At 35.2% G+C, this 25,120-nt stretch overlaps 2 protein-coding genes across 2 annotated transcripts in view; both read left to right on the top strand.

Annotated features, from left to right (window-relative positions):
- The window catches only part of tara (SERTA domain-containing protein 2 taranis), a 112,556-nt gene that overhangs the window by 6,790 nt on the left and 80,646 nt on the right, over positions 1 to 25,120 (top strand). The gene's annotated exons all lie outside the window — the stretch shown is intronic.
- LOC149416722 (uncharacterized) overlaps positions 5,870 to 25,120 on the top strand; it is a 28,267-nt gene continuing 9,016 nt past the window's right edge. The window contains exon 1 of the mRNA XM_089641254.1: positions 5,870 to 6,068. Within this exon, the coding sequence (XP_089497380.1) occupies positions 5,870 to 6,068 (199 nt within the window). The remainder of the gene's footprint in view (positions 6,069 to 25,120) is intronic.

Here is a 25,120-nt window from a genome sequence, read left to right as displayed (position 1 = left end):
AAAAAATAGGAAGGTTACTAACTTCTGAATCAATCATGTTTCGGTGATATTAACAGTATTGATGTACAAGTATATTATTATCTCCTGATGCAATGTTTATACATTCAATGGATTATGCGTATAATATTATAAAGCTACAATTTAATAATTACATACATTTATATATTTGTGGATTAATCCATTAGTGAGTTATTAATTGTCCTTCTGTTTCCATATAATTAATATCATCATTTTATCTGCGCCCTTAAAATCTGTTCTCCTGTCCATGATTCAAAAAATGCCGTAATAATTTCCCTTTGCTTACGAGTGCCACATTTTCAAAATTAGAACCGATGTTTAGTGTCAATAAAATGATTAAAATTCTAAATAGAATATTTTTAAATCCATAGAAGCCATAAGGTTTACCTTCCTAGAAAATATTTTACAATGAGATTATTTTTATTCTTTCTTTGCTCCTAAGAACAATTTTTCTCAGTTTTCGTTTTGCAAGTCAAGTTAGGTCCATTATTCATTCGAATTTAACAGATTGCAACAGGTGCCATGCATTTTTGTAGGTTTTATTTGTAATTATTCGTTGTTATTGTTTTTGATAGACCTAAGAACTTGGCTAAAATGTTGTTCATTCTATCATGCAGTATTAATTTCTTTATAAAGTTGCCTGCCTTGAAAACGGCAAGAAAACAAAATGAAGGTCACATTTTTTCACTCTCCATAAAGTCTATGTCTTATTTTTCAGTTCTTTTCGAATGAACTTAAGATTTTTTGGTAGGCTACGTCAATAATTTCAATTAATTCATAAAAATGCATCACTTACTAGGGCAAACCCGGAAAAAAATCACGGGACAATATGATTGTAGGATTTATGAAGGCGAAAGTGTCAGCATCATTGCCTTTCAAAAGCAAATATTATATTTTTTGTTGACAAATTAGAGAGACGTCAGAAATTTACCCTTCGTATGAACACCTTTAGTAAAATTGTGTAAAATAACGATATCTGTTAAAAATTAAACAAAATAAATAGACATTTCAAATGTAGAATTAATTTATCGTTTGTCTGATATGATTTATACATTTCAGTTCAGTTCCAATTTTAAAAATTTAAAGTAAATTTAATGTGAATATATTACATTACGCATGTATTACATATATCACGCACATCATCACAGACAAACGAAAATAGTAAGATTGATTTAAATTCATTATGAAGTGCAACGCATTATCTTGGTAATGCAGCATCCAAATTATTCGTTTTACATTCGGCTTCAGATTTCTTATTTATCTTAGAGAAGACGTGTTGAATTCCAAAACAAACCTTATCGATACGACACAGTTCTCATTTATCATGAAAATTTTGGCTTTCCGAGATGTGTTTTTCTAATGTAATTAATTAAAGGTGATTGTAATTGTAGGGTAGTTAGTGTTGATTATTTAGTCGGCTGCAGTATCGACATTATTGTTGGTAAATAAAATATTGATAAGAGATTTCATATCACTCGCCACATATTCCGTTGCTTCGTGGGCGGCTGCCGCATACGAGTTATGACAAATGTGTAGAAAAAACATGGAGGGTGTTGCAATTGTTTAAATGGTTCAAAGATTAAAAAAATATATCTTTTAAAAAGCTCTATTGTAAGGCTGAATATACAGGGTTTTCCAATAAGAGGTGTTATTTTAAATAGCGCACTATTTCGGTAGATGTTACTTTTGAAGCTGTCATTGTTTGACATTTGACAAGTAGAAACTACGCCATTAATACAAATGGAACGATACACGCTTCAACAACGCGTTGAAATTATTAAAATTCACTTAAGTGAATCAAATGCAAATCATCTTGAGTGATGAGGCCCATTTCCACCTCGGTGGCTTCGTCAACAAGCAAAATTGTCGCATCTGGGGCTCGGAACACCCAAGAGTTATTGTTGAAAATCCTCTCGATCCTCAACGTGTGACTGTTTGGTGCGGTTTATGGTCCGGCGGAGTCATTTGACCTTACTTTTTAGAAAATGAGGCTGGAGCAACAGTTACGGTGAATGGATTGCGCTATCGAGAGATGATTAATAATTTTTTATGACCGGAATTGGATGGTATTGAGCTGGACAACGTTTACTTTCAACAAGACGGCGCTACGTGCCACACAAGCAACGTAACCATTTATCTTTTACGATTGAATATCAAAATAACACCTCTTATTAAAAACCCTGTATTATTTTGCACACTATGTTCACATGGTGTAGAATTGGTTGTTCTTTCCGACAGGAGATGATTATAAATCTAGATCATAATATATGATAATTTCATTTTTTTGTTTTTTTGAAAAGTATATAATACCAAAGATGCCATTTATTAGATGTTGAATTAAAGAGAAAAAAACAGGCGCGCGCTCGTTGAAGAATTTGACTTAGATAATAATTTGCTATTTTTACTGTCAAATTCGGTAGTCAATCATAACCTCACATCTAAATATACTGAAACATTTTCCAACATCGTTTCTCAATGTTGCCATAGTAATGAAAAAAATAATTCAACTTTAATTTCTACGTTTTGACTTACTGTACATTTTGTACCCGATGGCAGTTGAATGCCTCGGCCCGGGTTCCAGACCCGCCCATGGTGATACTGACATTATTGTTACGGCCATGGAGAGATTGGGGAAACGGACGATGACTGGGCTGGTGACGCCGCCATCTTGGTTAGGTAGTTGGCTGTTAGCTGCTGGCTGACGGTGAGTCACAACTTGCGAGAAGCGACAGATTGCTAAATGGCTGCTTTAGTTGGTGGTGACTTAAGTGTCCATATTGGTCTTGGTTCGAAAATTCTCCCAGTTTATGATTCTATAATTGTTGAAGACAGGAAAGCACAATAGAATACAGCGTACATTGAAATTCAAAGATGGCGGCCGGTCAACTTTTAAAATTACTATTAAAATTTGTTTGTTATTATGCTTCTACACAGAAAAGCCGACCGAATTCAAATTGTCAATATAAATTTTAGGTATTTAGGGAATATAAATAAAAATCTAAAATCAAAGCATGAAAATTGATGGGATAAGGTATTTTTTTATGGTCGTTACCGTTGAGAGAAAATTCGGTTGAATCTTGTTATTTTTACGTTATTTTGGCTGCTAGTGTGAATGGAATTTATTGAGTGAGGGGATAACTAGACTTAATACAGACTGGGAGAATTTACCTATAATATGATGCTCTCTAAAATTTCAATTATAAATTACGGTATTTAACTAAGACCTGAAAAAACCTTCTCTCAAGACATGTAAAATGTAGAGTTGGATTCAACGATACTATTATTCTTTTGAAAGCTGATGGCAGTGATGGCATCTGTCGACGATGTATTATCTTCTACAAGTGCATTATCCTGTTCCGAATATCTTGTGTCACGCAGGAACGCGTTCTCTTTAGATATTTCATCATTTTTATTTCAGAATTCATAATATTCCGTGGCAAGTGCTCATTCCGTGGAGTATTTTCTATGTTGCCAATCTAGAGGAGCCATTGTTCTATGAACAGACCAGTCCTTGGTTCAATTCTTTATTACTATTACCCAGCCAAAATACTACCAATACTAACTCAAATAAATGAACACTTAATCACTAACTAACCATAACGCCGTTTCCCCGCAGTGTTAGGCAGAAAGGATTGACCACCAAACAACTCGGTATCGGCACATTCTTTGCTTTATTCACATTCGTACATCGTCTTACACACACCATTCTGCTTTCTGACTCTTGACATGGCCTGACGCAAGTATTTGGTTCACTCCAGTCATGTCTTTTTTGGGCGTCCCCGACCTGTTTTACCATTTACATTTGCGCGATATATTCTCCTTTGTTCGTTCATCCGTTTTACGTCTAAACTCCCAAACCATCAAAGCGTCCCTTTCATAATCTCACTCATTACGCTTACGAGTACACCAGCCTTGCATTCTCCACTGCGAATCTTCACATTTTTCACACGGTCATATACGGTTTAACCACTGACGCCTCAACTTTTCGCATAACCTTGATGTATCCAACGTCAGGGCAGATGTGCCGACGAATTGTGCAAGGTGATACCTACCCCCGTAAATATCTGTAAAATAATGTGACAAAATATGTTTCAACGACCTCAAAATCGGGAGAAAAGTTTAAAAATGGCTTATTTTCTCTTTGCCTTTAGTTTATTGGTTTTAAAAATAACGCAAATAGTCGTTTATTGTTAGTAAAAACTCAAAGAAAACCCCAGTAAGAACGTGGTTGGCATTTAAATATAATGTTTTCTAGTGTTTCTAGGTAGATAGATACTTGATAATACAGCGCCAAGTAATTGTTGTTCTGTAATCGCAGGTATCGGGTAGGTACTGTCCGCGCAGCGTCGCGTAGCTGTCAATCGGGAAATCGACGCTTCGATGATTTTTCTTCTGCCAACACTGTCGTGGTTTGTTTGGCGGGAACTAGCAGTTTCAGTTGGTAGTTTCCCTGCACCGCCTGCAGTCGCATCCCTTTGCGGCGCGGGGCGGACGTCTCGGATTGCTCCCCATTTTTATTCTGACAGTTATGCGCGGCAATATTCTTTGCCGCCCCTCCGCTGTTTACGACGACGTTCTAGTATCTCGCACAGCTAGGTTGCTAGCTCGGAGCCATTCCAGTCCCCCCCTCTCCCGCTCTTTATCGCTTCGCCGAACGGTTTATCTTTCTCTGTAGTTGCGAAAAACAAAAACCCCGCCGCGCTTACGTGCGGGCGCCGCCGATAATTCTGAATTCAAACACGGTGAAGAAATAGAATTCGAATATATGAAATGTTTCTTTGTTCTCTCAGATGGCGTTACTGTCGCGCGGGGTTTGTTTGTAAGCGGAGATCAGAACCTTTTAATTTCCTCCCCATATCTAGTGCTAGAACCTCTGCGCGCAAGAGCGAAACAATTATTGTAATAATATCAAGTAGAAGGCTGTTATAAAAAGGAAAAATACCGAACAGCGCTCGCTCGTTCATAAAGTTCACAATGGAATGCAGAATGTAACGATTGAAATCCGGTGCCGGCGGTACGGCGCATTTTCCCTTGCAGCTCGGCGGCTCCGAGCGCGAGCGCCTGCGAGAACGGCGTAAACATTCCACCCTGCGGCAAGCGACCTTTATCCTTACGGAGCCGGTCTTGCCAGGCGAATATGGCCTCTGCCGACGGACTTCTAGATAAGAGAAAGGCCAGCTAACGCGCTACTCACCGCGGTATGGCAACGAAAGGTAGACCCGAGCGCCAACAGCCAGAAAATACGTCATCGGACTTGTTTATTATGGAAAATAACTAAACAACCGTGTTGTTCAGACGTACGCATTGACTGTGAATTCCTTGAAAGTAACAACATATTATTATTATATGTACCTTATTCAGAATTATGTTTAAAATTATTAAAATAATTTATAAACGGCTGTTTCGCCTTGCGTAGTAACTGAAAAACGTATTTCAGAAAATTTATCTTTTGTGTGGAAAATATGTTTTGTCTTAAACCATAAAATCTCTCGAACGGGGAGCTCTGGCGTCATGAAATTTGCAGTTTTATCTTTGTGATATTTTTAGACCAACGCAATAATTTTTAGCCTGTAATGTCATTTATATCATGAGCTATGGAACTTTTAAAAAATGAAAAAGACTAAATTTAAAAGACTGCGAAAATAATACATGATGTCGTAATATTTTTAGTCCCATTATTTTCAACTCGAAAATAGAATATGTAGAAATCGCTGTGCGAAACCGGGTAATGAAGTGTATCCAGTATCTAGAAGCGTTTAAAAATTTCTAACAAATAAAATAATAATTTTATTATTTGTTATTTTATTGCGGGCCAAAAATGAAATGTTCTACGTTACATTTTATAAAAAAAATGTACCTATTTCTTGATAGCAGAATACCACGGTTGGTATACCATGAACACGTGTGCCGCACCGTTGGAAAGAAGGCCAAGCAACCTATCGGGGTAGGCGGAGAGGGGCAAGTGGTGGGCAGGGGGACGAGGGAGACAGTCGGGTGGGGGGAGGCCGCTGTCTGCCTGTCTCTACCCAACTCACAGCCAACACACACTGGTGCGGATTGTACATACAGGGTTGCGTAAACCGAGGGGAATATAATATATTTAATTAAATTAATTAATTTAATACATTCGTAATGACGGTTTTTTTATAAAAGGCACTTTAAAAGAAGATTCACATTGGGGTAACCCATAGACATTCAAATTGATAGACCAGCCACAGGGAAAGGTTAAAAAAACCATGCTGGGCGTCTCCCTTTCTGTAATTTGTCAATAAATTAATCTGACAGTATACAGGCAACTCGCATCGTAATATTACAATTTATTTATCCAGAATAAACTCTGCTTACGAAATACTGATCCTTTTTGGCGCGCAAATTGATGGCTGTGTAAAAAACTTAGCTACAAATCCCAAATCAGGAACACAAAAGTTCGAGCTTTTTTCCAAAATTTTAACACTATTTGGTTAGACACTTCTCTCAGAAAAGTCCCTCAATGGACTGTGCTGCAAACCGTTGCTTTACTTCAGCGAACCTTACTTTCTGCGCAGGGACTGGTTATTTCACTGTGTTACTGGTTTACTGTGCTCTGCAGCGGTCAGCTTTCGACTGATGTCGCAGTTTATTGAAAGCATTCTCAAACCGTTTTGGTGCCAAAAATATGGTCACGTGATTTGCCTCCAGCTTGTCGAAATGAAACACAGATTTCGTTTTAAGGCAATTCTGTCAATTTTTTTGTCTATGGGCTAACCGAATAAAACAGAAAGTGTCAATACAAAACATGGTAAAAGATTACGTCAATTGTGCTGTTTTGCTAATTTTCTTCAATGTTCTGTTTTTTATGGAACCGTAGAGCGGTTGAGCAAAGAATGGAGTATAATGAGTGTACACGATACGATGGTGAATTGTGAGGAAGATATGAAACGATCAAGTTAAGCAACTTTACAACTGGTAATATCAAGAGTCAGAATAACGGAAGAGTGTGCACGAGACGATGAATAAATGTGAGTGAAGCAATGAGTGTGTTACAAGACAGTGTTGCGCAGTGGTCTAACATATCTGCCTACTCAATAATAGTATTTAGATGATTTATATAGCGCCGTTTTTGTGCAAAATCATCTCAAGGGCGCTGTACAAATACACTTTTACAATGATCAACTAAATATGGAGATAATATACAGTACCATACTTAATCCTGATACTCATTGGAACCAGGCAGGTAGAACCTTTGTGAAGTATAAAATAAATAACTACGTTTTCAACTACCGATAGCTTGATGTTTGAAGTTCATAAGTTGTGCTTTTTCAGGGATCAGGCCTTAAAGTTTAGATTAAACTCCCTGGTATTAAAAAAAAATGTTGCGCTTAGAAAACTGCAGTCTCGAAATATACCCTTTACATTACTAGTTCCAAGACTGAAATGTGATAAAACGAAAACGTTTAATTATTAATTTAATTGTTTGTTTTTATTATTATTTATTGGGACATCCCTGACTGACGCGTTTCGTTGCCGCCGTACTGAGTAGGTACTTCCAACACAAGGAAAATAAACCCATACACCAGCGCGCCCCGCCGTCTGTATACTGTTGCCAACCTAACCGACTCACACCACCAGTTCCCAGTGTTACCAACACAGCGAGACTGGAAATAATCTATAGGCGGGTGGGTACCTACCGCGCGCCGTATTCTGTACAGTCGCTACCATAGATATAATATTATATTATAGACTACTAGTTATACGGGGTAGGTAGAGTGCCTACCTACGTAATATAATATTGTATACGCTATACCGCCTGTGTACGTTCTCCTTTATATAAGTTGATGAAGGAACGAAGGTAGCTGCTGTAATATTATAGCAACATGTACGAGGTGGGATATAGGCTTTATAATACTTAGGTAGGTACTACACCATAGATATATCGCGTAGGTATAAGTTAGTAAGTGCGTGGAAGTAGGTAGGTACCTAGTAGATAATATATATTATCTAGAAGCTGGAGAACTGGGTAGATACTTAGCGGATGAAATCTCTGCCTCGGATAAATATTATTAGGTAGACAGGTTCTTGTGTATTTTGAAAACAAAAAAAACAGTATTGAATCACGAACCCTCAAAGCAGAAAGTTTTGTGAAAATAATGTTTTAGGATGCGAACTTTGCACAAACAAACAAAATTATTATATTTTATAAAGGGATATGAAAACATAATACGGGATTAGCACAGAGTTTGAGCAAAATACAAAAATCGTAGTGGTTTTTGTTTTAGATTTTTGTATTTTTTTAATCCCAGACAGTGGACAAATATTATTCGAATGCGAATGATACACGTAGGTAGGCACCTATTTCATTCATACGTACCCAAATATCACCCCCACGAGGCCGTGGAATGTTTACCTAACGTTCCGAGAAACGTCAAAACACCGGGCGCGGGTACCTAAACACCTACCGTATTCGGTAGGTACCTGGGCACCATAAACAGGTACCCTATGTCATTACGTCGTGAAAAACTTCAGCAGCCATAAAGACGCAAGATGGAAAACGGAGACGTTACGCGTCGGCTCTCGCCGGCCGACTGTCTACCGGCTGACGGGTGTCGCGATAACGCGGCCAGTGCATATCACCCCGACAATAAAAACAATTTGAATGGGGTAACTAGTACCTACCCGGCTAGGAAGACGTTATACGTTTCCCGGAGTGTAACAACTCGCCCCCCCCTTTTGCGTTCTCCCTTTCGAGAGAGCGGGAAAGAACCAAGTCTAGTTTAGCAGTTTTTCTTTCAAAAGTTGCTATGGAGAGCGCTTTCTTTTGTTTCTCTCCCGTCGCTGCGGGAGAAAGAGTTGCTCCCGCGTTGCGTAATGCTGATTTCGTACTTATTTTATTTTGTTCGATGCCTACGTAAAGCTGCGGACGAAGGTCGAAGGAAGTTGTCCAAGGAATGTTGAACTTTTTTTTAAATGTATTTGTTTTGAAAAAAAAACATGATGAAATGATTACGTATTTTTGACGTGGTCTTTTCTTTCTTCTTGTTCAAAATACTAGGTACTTACCTAACTTTTATTACTTAACATCCGGATTTTCGTAATAAAGGGGTTAATTAAATTAAGGTAGGATTGGAAAAGTTTATGCATTGTCATCGTTAAAATCAACACCTTTTGTAATATACAGGGTTTCCGGGGGTAGAGTGCGCTAACTTCGGGAGGTGATTCTACATGATGGTAGAAGTAAAAAAAAAGGTTATTAACTTTTTTTTATATTCCATCTTCATTTTCCCAAACATAAATATTTTGTTCACAGAGGAATATTTATTTTCCCATACAAATATTCTTCTTTTTTACCTAAAAACTACATTAAAACATTCGAATTGTGTTAGTGTACTTTACCCCCGAACATCCTGTATATCTTCTTTTTTTAGTGAGGTGGGTAAAAATAAGTGCATAAGTACATACCTATTTTAGATTATTTAGAATGTTCTTGAACTATTTTAGTATTATTTAAGGTGTATCTCTCTTTTTCTGTGACAACGTTTATAATGCATTAGTGACAATCAAATATTGAACCGTTTGTACTAACAATTCTTGGAAAATTTTTATAGCGCCAGTTATATGAGAAATCACCCCCAAAAGACATAAAATATACTATTCTTTATATGTATAGGTTTTGGTTATTTGTGGTTAGATTGATCTGCCCCACGTTGGGCGCCACTTTATAATATCTATTTCCAGTGGTAAGGTTAACTTAGTCTCTATACAAACATTATACGTCGGTATAGGTATTAGCTATTTACGGGTTAGGTTGATCTGTCCCACGGTGGGCGCCACTTTATAATATCTAGTTCCCGTGGTAAGGTTAACCTAGTCTCTATACAAATGCAAGATATAGGTTAAGTGCGGTTGCAACAGGCTGCTTTTATTAGGTATTCGCGCCGAATTATGTGCAAGGGATCTGGCGGCCTTGCCTCCCACCCTCTGAACCTTCCCCCTACTACTCTCCAACACGCCACACCACACCACATTATGTATTCCCATACTTCCTGGATGATAACAGACATGAACGGTCCTACTGTAGTTTGAACCTACTTCACACTTCGACTCGTTCACGATTAGTTTCGATTCTGAGGCCCGCAGCCTATGTGCAGATGCGGCGATCATTTGGTGAGCGAGCCATAATTACTACACTCAAAATACATGTAGTTAAGATAAACAAATAGGACACGATGAAATTTCTTTTCTTGACAGTTTACCCAACAATTCTAAGGGCGGGTTGTTTCGGAGAATTTGAACAATTCATCAAATTTCAACGTTCATTTTCGGGTGAAAGACTTATTCAAATTCTGTTATTATATCATTGTAGGCTAGTTGCTTGACAAATCTGAAATAAAAACAGAACTTGAAAAAATCTTTCACAGAACTAGAAAATGAACGTTGAAATTTGATGAATTGTTCAATTTCTCCGAAATAACCCGTCCTAAATATTTTCACAAGTTAACAATTTGCGAGATCTTTATGTGAGTAAAAAGTTGAATAATTACACTGATTTTATGATGCCACTTTTTTATGCATAGTAGGTATATCGTAATCTTAAAGATCATTATTGAACTCTTCGTGTGCCGACGGTAAATTTTCATTGTTCACCAGCTGATTCTATTTTCGCAATAACTTAAAATAAATAAATTGTACCGTCTTACCAGGTAATGATTTTTTATGTTTTTAAAAATAGTATATAATCTTCCAAAACTAGTTTCCCTAGAATACTAATAATAATAGACAGATTCCGAAAAATTATTAAAAAACGTAGTCTGAGTTGATTTCTTCGATTTTGTATTTTGTATTTACCTAAAAAATATTTTTTTATTTTTCTTTCTTACATTGATATATTATATTTTTATTTTATATTTTACATGTACCTATCTGGATTTTATTGTTTATTACTGCTAAATTGTATTTTCCTAAAAAAAATATTTTCTTTCTTACATTTATATGTTATATTTTAATTTTATTTTTATATTTTACATGTACCTACCTGGAATTATGTACACTCAACCTGCCAATTTGACTGTCCTAAAACGGGAAACTTCCTAGTTGGACAGTCAAAGCTTCCTTTTATATTTGTATATCTTGTATGTAATAAATGTAAAAATAAATAAAAAAAATAAAAAAATAAAATAATAAATCATTTCTGTCGGCAACGGCGTCGCACAAGAGGTTAAACATGGAATGGTGTTATTTTAAATCAGAGATGTTATAAACCACAACTAATTTAAAACAATTTACTATAATTGCTCTCTTGGAAATTTGGTCATTTGTGATTATACTTACTACAACTGTCATATTTACTACAAGTTGCAGCGAAAAACTAAAGATTTATTTTATTAAAAATATATAAGCCCACGGGCCACAGGTTGTCCATAACTGCTCTAGTACGTCGAACGGGACTTGGCTCGAAACCCAAGTAGTTTCTACGTGCATGCCTTCTCACTTCTCTCCAACATACAAGACCAAATAATAATAATAATGAATCTCGCACTTGATAGTACGTCTTATACATAAATTTCAGGCGAAACAGCTGTCTAGCTTGCAATTTTTTATAACCTTTTTTTTTTCGGATACAATTTTTCGACTTTGAAATCTATGTGACTGGTACTTGCTCAGTTCGGAAGAGTATTTGTTGTGCTTGGCTTACCCACATAATAAAAACTTAGGATTATGTGTATTGGTGCATATTTTTAAAATATATGCAACTTATAATATAATATTTGCAACTTGTTTTGTGCTCATAGCTTTACAATACCCGCACATTCGCATTGATACACGGAGAAAAATGAGTATTGCTGATTTATAGAAATCCTGTTAAAAAGATGATAAGCAGGTCATTTCCCAATAAACTATTGGTACTTTCATAATATACCGGGACACGTGTTCATGGAGCTGCGTTTATTATGTTATTATATAATGACGAAATGCGAAAATATTTGAATTTTCATTAACACGTGTTCCGACATCGCCATGTTTGTTTCGTGTTTTTTTTAAGACAAATATTCCCAGGTTACGAATAACCTGACAATATTTGAAAATCTCCTACTACCACTATAGTAAGCGGAAATGTTGCTTGTGTTGTGATGGAGGACTTAGCCAGCCGAAAAATTGAACACACTGAACACATGCCTGGGTATCACCCAAACGCGATATCAACTCAGCCACCGATCGGTCAAACGTGTTTTACCGATAGCTTATTAGTATTTTATTTTATTTATTTATTTAATACATGTTACATTGTTTTGAAATTTACATAAAGTAGATATAATGAATCACCATACTAGGCGGCTGCCTGTTTCATGGTGACCAATTGAGTGTAATTAATTTGTATGAAATATGAAATCTAGTGTAAACATATGAAATTAGTAACTATAGATGAAGCTAAAATTTTGGAAAAATTGTAATAAAAAGTAGAAGATAGAAATTAGAAAGGAGAAAGAAGTAAATTAGCATTAGATTGTAAAAATGTACATAATTATATATATAATTTTTAATATGTGTGCATGCAAGCACACATGTGTATATAGCAGCAGACATACCTATATACATATAACAACACATGTATACATACACCCATATGACGCATCCTCACGCATATAAACAATATATACACCTCTATCTGAGTACTTGGAATAGGCTACTAACACTATAACAATCACACATCAAAGTAAATCTGTCAATTTATTCGTTAAAGGCCTGCAGTCCCGATTTTAACAGGAATACGAATAATTTGAAGAGATTTTTAATAAATTAACAATATTTTATATCAGAAAGTTTTCTCCGTGTATATTGTCTCAATATGACACTTGACATGGCCCGACTCAATAATTTTGGTTCAATTGATCGTATCATGTCTTCCTAGGGCAACTTCCTTTACCATTATTATCTGGCGTCTAGTTACTAAGTAGTAGCAGTTCACAGTGTAAATACAAGTTAGTATCCAAGTTGCGTGCTTCTCTCTTCGTTTTTTCTCTGATATTTCTTTTTACTCTCGATATAACCTTGTGCAGAAAAATAACTTTCCTATGGGGAGAGTCTAGTATTGCACGAATTGAGGCCGCAGAAGAAAAGCAGCGAGAAAATGAAGAGCTGTTACACACATATTATTGAATACATAATATGTATTACAATAACAACCACACTAGTGATGGGCATGATCGAAATACATATCTCTTTTCGAAACATAAAATATATATGAATCAAATGATGGCAGTAGTAATATTCTTTAATTATTGTATTGCACGAATTGAGGCCGCAGAAGAAAAGCAGCGAGAAAATGAAGAGCTGTTACATACATATATGTATTACAATTACAACCACACTAGTGATGGGCATGATCGAAATACATATCTCTTTTCGAAACATAATATATGTATATAGGAATCAAATGATGGCAGTAGTAATATTCTTGAATTATTGAAGACAATATTAGCGATTTTTAAAAGAACATTTGAAAAAGAAAAATCAGAAAAAGAAGTCCTAGATGCGACCGTTTCTTTGTCTGATTTTTCTGTTTTAAAATTTCATTTAAGAATCGCCAAATAGTTTTCAATAATTAAATATTACAATTTGGGGTTTTATTTATTATGTTTTGTTATTTAATAAATCGGTATGTTATTATGTTATTTAATAAATAGTAGGTTCTATACATAGACATATGAATATTAGTAGACCTGCCCTAAGTGATTAAAAGCGTATTATCCCCACTCCCCATACCGGTTCCATTGGAGCCGGCTGGGCTCGCGTATGGCCTCAAGTGAAATTTGAAAACGTGACGTCATCATTCTTGTGCGAACTATGGTCGAGGCATCATCGGTTCATTTTATGAAATAACACGGCAAAATGTTGACTTGTACTATGAAAACTTTTAAAAATAGATGTGAAAAAGAGAATAAACCCAATTGTCGTATTACATTCCATATATAAGCATTATTTTACTTTATTTTAAGCATATTCACATCGTATAATATGAATCAGTTGTTACTATCACATCGAGAAACGTCTGGACGCGAAACACAAAGCTGGTTGGTTGCTGGGAAGTAAATTATGAACATTTATAAAAGTGTCTTAACTAAATACTTAAACGAAATATTCGACTCTGAAAATAGAACCGAATTTTTTTGCCGAATTTGGACTTCGCAAATTTGTTCATAACGTGGCGAGTAATTTGCGCTCCCATGTAAAAATGTCTATTCATTCAAAAGCAGATTTTACTTTTAAGAAGTAAATGGTGATATTATAATGCGAGATGCCTATTTACTGTCACATTGATTTATTGGCGAATCACAGTCAGCTTCACTCCCTTCGTTCTTCAACAGTTGATTTTACCCCTCACCATTATCTTCTCGTCTATTAATTCCTATGTCTGTGGTTCTACAATATTTATTGAACATTCCGATTTAACAACGATTTAAAATATGCCATTTTCGATTTGCCGCCAAAACGACATGTTCGTTTTTATTCGTGAATATTGCGGCGATGACGACATGCCATCTTTCCAGCCAGTGTCGTTTTCTACGTCATAATGACCTCATAGCCATTCAAACCGTTTCGGAATGTGCAGTTTTAGATAGTTTTTGAAGTCAGTAATTATTATGAATTAAAATATTAAAATTACACATTTTTAGTACAAAGATCAGAATCAGAAAAAGAAACTTTAAATCTTCCACACATTTTGAACAGTATTTATAGTTGGTGAAAATACTCCACAGTCTGGTTGGGACTATAATGTTCCTGCCCTAGAAAGTTACAAACGGTACCTATACCTATACCTACACTTTAAACGGTACCTAGAATCATGTAACCTAAAAGTGTTCCTCCGTGCGTGGCGTACGGGTTAGGAATGTCTTTTGTTCGGTGCATTTGAGCCAAGTTCGTGATGTGATGAGATCTCCCCACGCGGCACGTGACACCGCCACCCCCTGGACGGGTGACGTCACGCCGTCGCTTTCAACGGCGCATTATCTGGCGGGCAGGTCCGTTCTCCATACGTCCATATCCCATACGTCTCACATCTCCCGGCAAGCGCAAGCAACCTGTTCGCCTATTCGCGGTCCCGTTCCGCCTTAAAGTGGGAAAAGCTCCTTAGTGGGAACTTAGCACTTGCTCGCTCGCACGAGGCAGGGTCAAACTATACTGCGTTTTAAACCCCCCATTTCTCGACGTATTATAACAAACTTCCCTTAAACAATTTTAAAGCTCTTAAAAAATATATGTTATTTTTTAAGATCATCTTTACCCAGTTGCCGAGTTGAAACATTATTTACATAAAAACCGCACGATAAAAAAGTTGCAAAATATTCTACGAAAATTATTACAAACACAACATGTAAGAAAAAAATTCTAATTGTCAAAATCAATGCTACTTAACTTGGATGTTGAGAGATTTTTTGGTCCATTTTAAATAAGTCGTATTTTATTAAATAACAGTCGCTTACGCCTATTGTATATATTGTGTTATTATTTTTTTAATATTAGCGCGCTCTCTCTATAATTACACATCTCCCTTTCAAACCATCTGCAGTAATCTTCTTCTTCTTTATGAACGCTTATAACTGATCCTTAATTGATTATCATGATACGGACAAAAGCCTAGTTTGATGGTCGATAGACATCAAGTAATTCTACAACATGTAAAAAGTACAACAAAGCAAACATTTTAAAAAGCTTACATCCTCTTGCATCAAGGCGGATTACTTGTCAAAATATACACTAGGCACGTCAATTTGTATAAAACGAAAAATTACCATTTGTGAAATCCTTCGTTCCTGAATTTTCCATTCGAGAAGTACAAAAAAGTACTGCAGTATTTAAATAAGTTTAAAATAACTGTTTTTTACGTTGATAAATGTTGATTTTGTGAATAGAAAACAATGATGGTATTTGTTACGAGTATAATAATAATTATAGTTTATTTGTTAGTTCTTTCTTTGTCTGCCTGCAAATTATTTTAAAAAATTATGTTTCCAACTAATGAAAAATTTATAAAATAGATCAAATGGTCATATTGGAAAATACATGGGTAGGTACCTACTCTTTTGGGTATTTTTTTATTGATGTATTAGTCAACAGATTACACTCACGAAACAAAAGAAAAATAATGTGGTTTGTTTTCAAAATCAGTTATGTACATGTAATTAAAAATATTACTAATTATAAAGCAAGAATAATGTACATAATAAATAAATAAATGATTGAAAAATGAAAAATTGACTGAGGAGGTATTGATAGCTTATCCATAGAATAACGATATATTCAATTTACGAATTATTTATTTACAAAGTCAGTATTATTATTCGGAAAGGAAGAGGATTAATCTAATCTTAGTTTTATCATTTAGGTACTTTAAGCGATTACTCAGTTATAATTCCACATTTAAATGTGCTTTATTTGAAAATCGTAATATACTCGTACATACAAAAGAATCGATTTCACAAATAACCATAAAAGAGTGGTCTTTTAATGCTAACCGGCAATATTTCATGAAAACGAAAACTACCCCAACGTGATATAATATTTAGTTCGGCCCTGCTTGTACAAGTAAGCAAGCACTCCATGCAGAGTACTTGCTTGGAGCTTTCTTACACCGGCTGTAAACAAGGCGGTATAATTGGTCTGGTAGGTCAGCCACCACGTGGCCGGCGCGTCGCAGATTTACGGCCGCTGTCACTTTTCGCGTGACAGATCGGCCGCGCGAAACGCGCGCGCTTTTCCCAAAATGGACTACTTCCTTTTTTGAAATATTACCCCGGACAAGGTCGCGCTTCGCTCGGAATGCGAGCGGAACTGCCTGGAATCAAAACATCGATGGTTTATGATGGGATTTCATTCATTCGTTCGAGTTTTATTCGACCTATTTCTACTTCGTACTATTGCATTTTATTTTTACAATCTACCGATGTAATTTGAATTGCATTTTCTCGATTCATTTGCATACATCGCGCATAACAATAATTACAAAAATCAAAATGTGTTCGCGACCAAAAAAAAAAAAATTAAGGTTTTTAAATATCAAATATATATTTTAGTATAATCAATAGAGAATTTACGATATTCTAGGAAAATAATTAAATATTATTCTACTTAAAAAAAAGTGTTTTGTTTGCAAGTTGTTGACTTGCTTTGTGCTCGTAACTTTCACATTGCTGACATATTTAAATCCTGTTAAAAAGGGTGACAGCAAGCCATTTCCTAATAAACTATTAGTACTTGTTTGATATTTTGGAACACGTGTTGATGCAGCTGCATTTATCCTGTTATTAAATAATGACGAGATGCAAAAATATATAACGCCATAACAGATTCGTGTTTTACTGATAGTTTATTAGAAAATCCGTCAATTCATTCCTTAAAGGACTGCTGTCCCGAGCGGGAATACGAATAATTTTACTTAAGAGATTTTTAATGAATTAGCAATATTTTATATCAGTTTTCTTCGTGTATGTGCGTAGCCAATCAGTCGTTAGGTTACGTTTGGTCAAACATGTTTCACATGTTATCATCCTAATATTGGAATAATCTAGTCTCTTCGCTCAAACAATGAGGTTTCTTGCATAACTTTCCATAAGTTTCCAATTTAAAAACGAAAAAAAAATGTTTTAAAAACTCAATAATTTTTAACAGTCGAACAACAAAAAACGTGACGTCTTTGATTCCTCTTCTGGCCGCCTACAAAGTTATGTGTGTCAAGTGTGCTATTTGATTTATTGACAGGGACCGGAAGTCGGCGCCCGCCCTTTGGCGCGAGGATGCAGCTTTGGGCGGGAAACGCTCCCGGCACATCCGGCTTGACAAAATCGCGCGGGAATTTATTTCAATTGACTCAATCGGCTTTGGAAAACCTATTTTACTGTGAATGCGTTTAAGCGTATATTATTACATATATTTTCAGTTAAAACTTTATTGCCAGCAAAAACCATTACAATTAACTAACTCCTTCCCTGATTGGGACGCCATTGCGTAGAGTTTGACAACTTTGGTGACGTCATCTGGAGGAAAATCATATTCGCAGCATCCGTTATAAGCGTTCAAAATTAAGCAGAATATTACTAAAGAATAGTTTGGAATGTAAGATATGCAAATACGAATGATAGAGGGTGCCCGCTAATATTCAAAATGATTATAATAAGCGTAAGTGACTGTTGTGAAAAAATGTATCAAATGAACGAATCACTAAAAGAATTGAACGACAGTAACGAAAAGGAATGAATCACTATAACAATTGAGCGACAATAACGAAAAGTGAACGAATCACTAAAAAAATGAGCGAAAATAACTAAAAGGAATGAATGTCTAAAAAAATTAAACGACAATAACGAAAAGTGAATGAATCACTAAATTGAGCGAAAATAACAAAAGTAAATGAATCGTTAAAACAATTGAGCATCAGTAACGAAAAGTAAACGAATCACTAAAACATTTGAACGACTATATCAAAAAGCGAAAGAATCACTAAAACGATTGATTGACAATATCGAAAAGTGAAAGAATCACTAAAACGATTGATCGAGAATATCAAAAACTGAAAGAATCACTAAAACGATTGATTGACAATATCGAAAAGTGAAAGAATCACTAAAACGATTGATCGACAATATCAAAAACTGAAAGAATCACTAAAACGATTGATTGAAAATATCGAAAAGTGAAAGAATCACTAAAACGATTGAGTGACAATATAAACCTGAAAGAATCACTAAAACGATTGATCGACAATATCAAAAACTGAAAAAATCACTAAAACGATTGAGCGACAGTATCAAAAAGCGAATCATTCACTAAATTGAGCGAAAATAACGATAAGAAAATGAATCGTTAAAATAATTGAGCGACAATATCAAACAGTGAATGAATCACCAAAACAATTGAACGACAATAACGAAAAGAGAATGAATCACTAAATTGAGCGAAAATAACGATAAGTAAATGAATCGTTAAAATAATTGAGCGACAATATCAAACAGTGAATGAATCACCAAAACAATTGAACGACAATAACGAAAAGAGAATGAATCACTAAATTGAGCGAAAATAACGATAAGTAAATGAATCGTTAAAATAATTGAGCGACAATATCAAACAATGAATGAATCACCAAAACAATTGAACGACAATAACGAAAAGAGAATGAATCACTAAATTGAGCGAAAATAACGATAAGTAAATGAATCGTTAAAATAATTGAGCGACAATATCAAACAATGAATGAATCACCAAAACAATTGAACGACAATAACGAAAAGAGAATGAATCACTAAATTGAGCGAAAATAACGATAAGTAAATGAATCGTTAAAATAATTGAGCGACAATATCAAACAATGAATGAATCACCAAAACAATTGAACGACAATAACGAAAAGAGAATGAATCACTAAATTGAGCGAAAATAACGATAAGTAAATGAATCGTTAAAATAATTGAGCGACAATATCAAACAATGAATGAATCACCAAAACAATTGAACGACAATAACGAAAAGAGAATGAATCACTAAATTGAGCGAAAATAACGATAAGTAAATGAATCGTTTAAATAATTGAGAAAAATTGTGAGACAATAACGAAAAGTGAACGAATCACAGACACAATTGAACTACAAAAAATCAGTAATTGTTAGCGATGTTCAATTGTTTGTGCATTTTTTTTAAATTGTAAGCAACAGAAGTATTGTAGGACGCATGCGTCGGTATATATCGTCGGTGATATTAATTCGAGCACAAATATTTATTTTTATTACGTGTCTGAATTTATTGGCTGCGGCCGTTCATTCAATCCCGCGCGGGCAGGGGGTGACAACCAGTGAAGGATGATATATTTTTTTTCCTTTAAGTAGAAATTTTTAACTTTAAGAGTACAAGTCTTTCAAAAACGAACTTGACTGATTATTTTATAATTTTCGCTTATTCAACTTGTAAACAGTGGGTAGAAAAGTTGCTTAAAATGGCTTTAGCCACGTTTGGTAACCAGATCTGAATTGCCAGATACTACCCCAACTTCCTCTTCCCCATCTCCTTCCCTTCCCCAAAACCTTCAGCCTCACAACATTGGAACTCTTGTGCGTTATTTATATTTAAAAATGTGTGGAGCCGTGAATATTGTGTTGTTATCACAGACCCGTAAAAATCACGGGATATTATTATTCTTATTTTTAAAATAACAATCATTAAAATCATTTTCTGTTGAAATAATGTATTTAATTTAAGATAAGAAACTTTTTCAAATTAGTACGTGCGAAATGGTATTAAATTAGTACGTGTGATAAGTTACTAAATTAGTATGTTTGATAAGGTACTAAATTGGACAATATAATTTCACATAATATAATATTTGTGAATTTTGATTGTTGTTGAATTATTTTTTTACGAATTATTTAAATCCTATAGGGGTAGTTATCGATATTATCGTAGAATCTTCTCTTCCATGGAAAATTTATTTGGAAGTAATATTTCTAGCTAAAGTCGAATTATTAAAAATGTAGTTAATATGCATTAATTTGTTAAACGTCCTCAAATGGTTAAGGTTTGGTTAAATAACATTAATTTTTCAACTTGAAAAATGAATACACTTAATTAAATATATATTTTTAATGCGTTTTGGTTAGCGACTACTGCCCTGTCAAATATAACGCAGGACCATTCAAATCGCAAGACGGAGGGTAATTGGCCGTTGATTCGCTAATTGCCGATCCACAGTACTCGGTACAGTACAGACTATACACTGTATAGATATAGTCTGTCCGTGGTTCCCCGCCCTTCACCTCCCCTCGCCCCGTGCGGTGTTCCCCCGATCGGCGGTGATTACTCAGGTCCATGCGGAGGGATTCTATACCATTGGAGGTAGCTTGTTATTGTTTAGTTTACTCTAGATTCCCAAGCCTTTTTTACAGTCAATTACATTACAATTTAATATTGTTTTTAAAGTTATTCCTGTCTTCATAATGCTAGTTTCCAAAAATCTTATTTCTTATTGAAAATTTATAAAGAAATTTATGTGTAACTAACTACAGGGGTAAAACCGACTCTTGCTTGGCGTCTTTTTCCGCCCGGTCGCCAAAACTCTGTGCGGTATAATTGCTTCTATTCTCACTAAAATGGCAATGGGTCTTTTCTAATGGATTATGATGTTTTTTATTTAAATTTGAATTATATTTTCTTGTCTATATTTTAATAAAAATAAAATAATTATTTTATTATTAAAAATATATGGACTTGTTTACCTTTCATTTTTACTTCCTGCAATAAAAATGAATTTCGACATTGCGACGGCTATATATTAATATATTTTTTAATTAAATATGTAGGTACTTATTTTAAAAAAAAATTACGTTATTAGCGTTATTTACGAAGACAAAAAAGGCATTTACATTTTTACTCCAAAACAGCTCAGAAGCCTTGCATCTACGCTTACCTACGCCTTGTAATCTTTATAATACGAAAATCAGTTTTTAATATTAATTACTTTGTCAACTACTTGAATGCTGCAGAATATTAGAAGCTATAGTAACATCCTTTCCATCTTAGGTCCCAGCGGGCAGGTAGGTACTAGGTACATGCTACGTGATGTGTAACCAGCTAGGCACACCTACCTAAGCAAGTACCCACCTTTTACGTGCGGCACGTATTCGAGGTCGATACTAAAGTTAGCGATTGTCGTGACAATTTCGCACACTAGATAGGTACCTCACCAATCAAAACTGCCACACAAACTACTTGTCATAATCTGTGCAGTTGATTGACATACTGGCTACGTTCTGACGTATTTTACGTCATGACGTCACGGTACCGATGTATCAGTAAGTGTTGGGGTTATTTAACGACGTATTTTTAAAGTTATTAGTCATTGAGTTGCGGCGACGGTGGGCGGTTGCTTTCACGTATAATTACAGAAATAAATTAGCTCAAGTATTGTGTAATCAATTTGTCACTTTTTATTCACAGTAATTATTATTGATGGGAGTGATGTACTCGTATTGCAACTGAAATGCAATCAATATTTCGATGTTGTTTTCTTATAAATTCTTTTTAAAGAATGCAACAGATAAATATGTAGACGAATCTAATTAGTGTGGGACCTATTCAATCTTTTTTTTTAAATTTATACCACGCAATAATCTAAAACTCCGGTGCTGGTGGGATTATGGCCTCATTGTTATTAGTGGATTGTGCATGGCCACAGTCTGGGAATTCTTATTATCATATAAATCGTATTTTTGATTATAACCAAAGTTAGTTTTTTTTTACAGATGTCTGTGTGCTTCCTATAGTACATATATTTAATGGTATTTATATATTATCCTCAATACTTCTAATATCCTCCAATTATAATGAAAAACAAAAATCCACTTCGCAGGTTTTTGAACTCGTGACCTCTGGACTCGTAGCCAAGGGTCTGAGCCCTCTTCCTAAATATTTACAAGCATAGCTTGCGAACCCAACCTAACCTATCAAAAAAATAGCGGCAAATCGTGCATTAAGCTCCGAAATATATTAGTAAAAGTGCGTCCTAATTGCTTCTTTGTCTCAATATTACTGCCAGATTCCTAATGGCGGGAGCTTTTCCAAATTGCGAACTGGCGACAAAGCTGAACCTTTCCGACTCCGTCCACAGCGCCCCTCTCCACCCCGGGCCACCGCCCCCCTCACCCTGGGGCCCAGGCAGGCCCTACCGCCCCCGGCCTGGCCCCCCGGGCCCTACCTTATTTAAGGGCCCCATACTTTCTCCAAACCTCCGCCCCCGCCGTATAATGAACGCAGCAAAAGCTCGCGCGCTTTCCTCCGAGCTTGCCTAACTTCAGATTGATCCCTACCATACAACACAAAAGAAAAGCGGCAAGCAAAATAAATACCCCTAGTAAAAAACATTTTAAAATACATACAAATTCAACAAATAATTTCTCCCTTTTTGATGAGGTACCTTTATACTTAGATTTGCTTAGCTGTGATTTCGCTTGATTGGGGACCGAGCTTTAAAATAGAAGTTGAAACATTAATTTAAGGAGTTGTTCGTTGGGGTGGTTGAGGGTTGTTCCGTAGAGAAGGGAGGGGTTTCCGTCCCCTTGATATCGAGTGGTCCCCCCCTCCCACCGCCCACCAACAAACATAACCTATATTTTTGACAGGACAGAATGTTTATCAAGTTGGTGTTTTTAACGCATGGTACATGCCCGCTAATCGAACTCCTTTTATTATTCATTACGTGGGTCCGAACACTTTTACCATTACGTAAACTAAATCTTAAATCAAATGTCAATAATAAAACAAATATTGATATACTTTTTAGTTGAACAATGGAAGCGCTCAAAGTTTGTTTAAACTTTAAACCTTCAACTTTGCGGGATAGCAATATCAAAAGAATTGCGAACTGAAGCTATGAAGCAAAAATATGTGCAAAATCTATCGAACCGTGAGCTCTGGTATCATTAAATTTAAAAAAAATTTCCTATCGGAATTTCTAATCCAATTAAACTATTTGCAGCTCGCAAACGTCTTTTCGATTATGAGCTTTGAAATAACGACGTTTCCTTTTATTTTTTTTTTTGGAAAGATTGTCATTTCAAACTTTTTTCATTTTTCATTTTTTATTCAGAAATTGTCTTTATTAGATTAAATGCAGTTTAAAAATACAAAAAAATAGCTGTGTACCTATTTATCACCATGATTTTATCATATTATTATGTTGATATATTTTCTAAGAATATATTATTTCTATCTGCCGAGTAATATAATCTGCAAAGAAAGAATAAAATCTTGGAAGTAGTTTTGTCTCTCTTCAATCCGTCTCACTAAATCTTATCAAAGGGATTCACTTTTCCTACATATTTGTAAAACAAAACTTGGTCGAGCGAGATATTCGACAAATAGACTGAAAAAAGCAGAATGATAAAAATCTCTCTTATACATTATTTGTAAAAAAAATTTCTGGGAAATATAATAATCATTTAAACGGGGTTTCCATAGTTCTACCCGGGCAGTTGACACTAACTATTGAGAAAAATAATAATATTGATTAAAAATTAATCGTATTTGCCATAAGATGATAACTAATGCATGATTATTAATTATTTTTCATGGTTCATTAACTGTGGGTTAATAGCTTTTTTGTGTGGGGCGGTGCTGTAAAAATTAGCCATTTATTATTAGTACCTACTTATTTATGTTTAATAATTAATATATTTTTAGCATTTTATTCTATTTTATTTTTCCCCAATAAAATGCTGGCAATCTTATCAAGAAGTTACTATAATTAATATCTTATCTTGTAGCTACGCGATAAAGTCATTCTCCGTTCAGGAAGAATTGTTATAAATTATACGAATTCATTTACGTATGAAGGTATTCCATTCAAATAAATATCTATAATCTAAACAATAGCATTATTTAATTTGAAAATAGTTTTAAAACGTCTCCAATATCAACTTATTTAATTTAAAATTGCTTGAGTTAGATAGGTACCTTTCTAGGTAGCTACTACTGTGTTTTAAAATAATTACGTAGGCTTACGAATATTAGTGGTAAGGTCCGCAACATCACATCTCGGCGGACAGAATTGAAATGATTGCGCGGGCGTTCGAACAAAGGAGCGCCAGGATATTCGAATTTGGAACGTAAACAAAGGGAGGAGCGGGCGCCGCCCTGCGGACTTTCCCCGAACTGGCGGCGCCCGGGGGTGGCGGCGAAACGGCGAACTACGAACTGAACTACGGCCTAAGGGCTACGAGCTACGAGCTACGAACGCTAGAAGGTTTTTCGCCAAATAACCGTTATTCATTCATGAGCTCTGATACTTATGTGTCAGTTTTGTATGGCTCGCAACTTTTTTAACGTTATTTCTGAGATCACTTAAAATTCGCGCTAAATCATGTTGCTTTCAATAACTTACCTCTTCAGGCATTTATTAAATATAATAATAACATTATTTTTCCGATCCAAACAGTTACGTAAATAAGTTTTTGTTGTTTTAAAGTTTTATAATATGTATTAGCAGGCCTTTAAACATTAGCAGGCACCTACCTACAAAATAAATAATGTTTTTGAACCTAGGTAAAAAAAACCTAGATACTTGCCTGTCGTTCCTTTGCCATTT

This window comes from Hesperophylax consimilis, chromosome 16 (assembly GCF_061612785.1).
Source record: "Hesperophylax consimilis isolate HC1 chromosome 16, BYU_Hcon_1.0, whole genome shotgun sequence".
NCBI lineage: Eukaryota > Metazoa > Arthropoda > Insecta > Trichoptera > Limnephilidae > Hesperophylax > Hesperophylax consimilis.
This window is presented reverse-complemented; position numbering and strand designations above follow the sequence as displayed.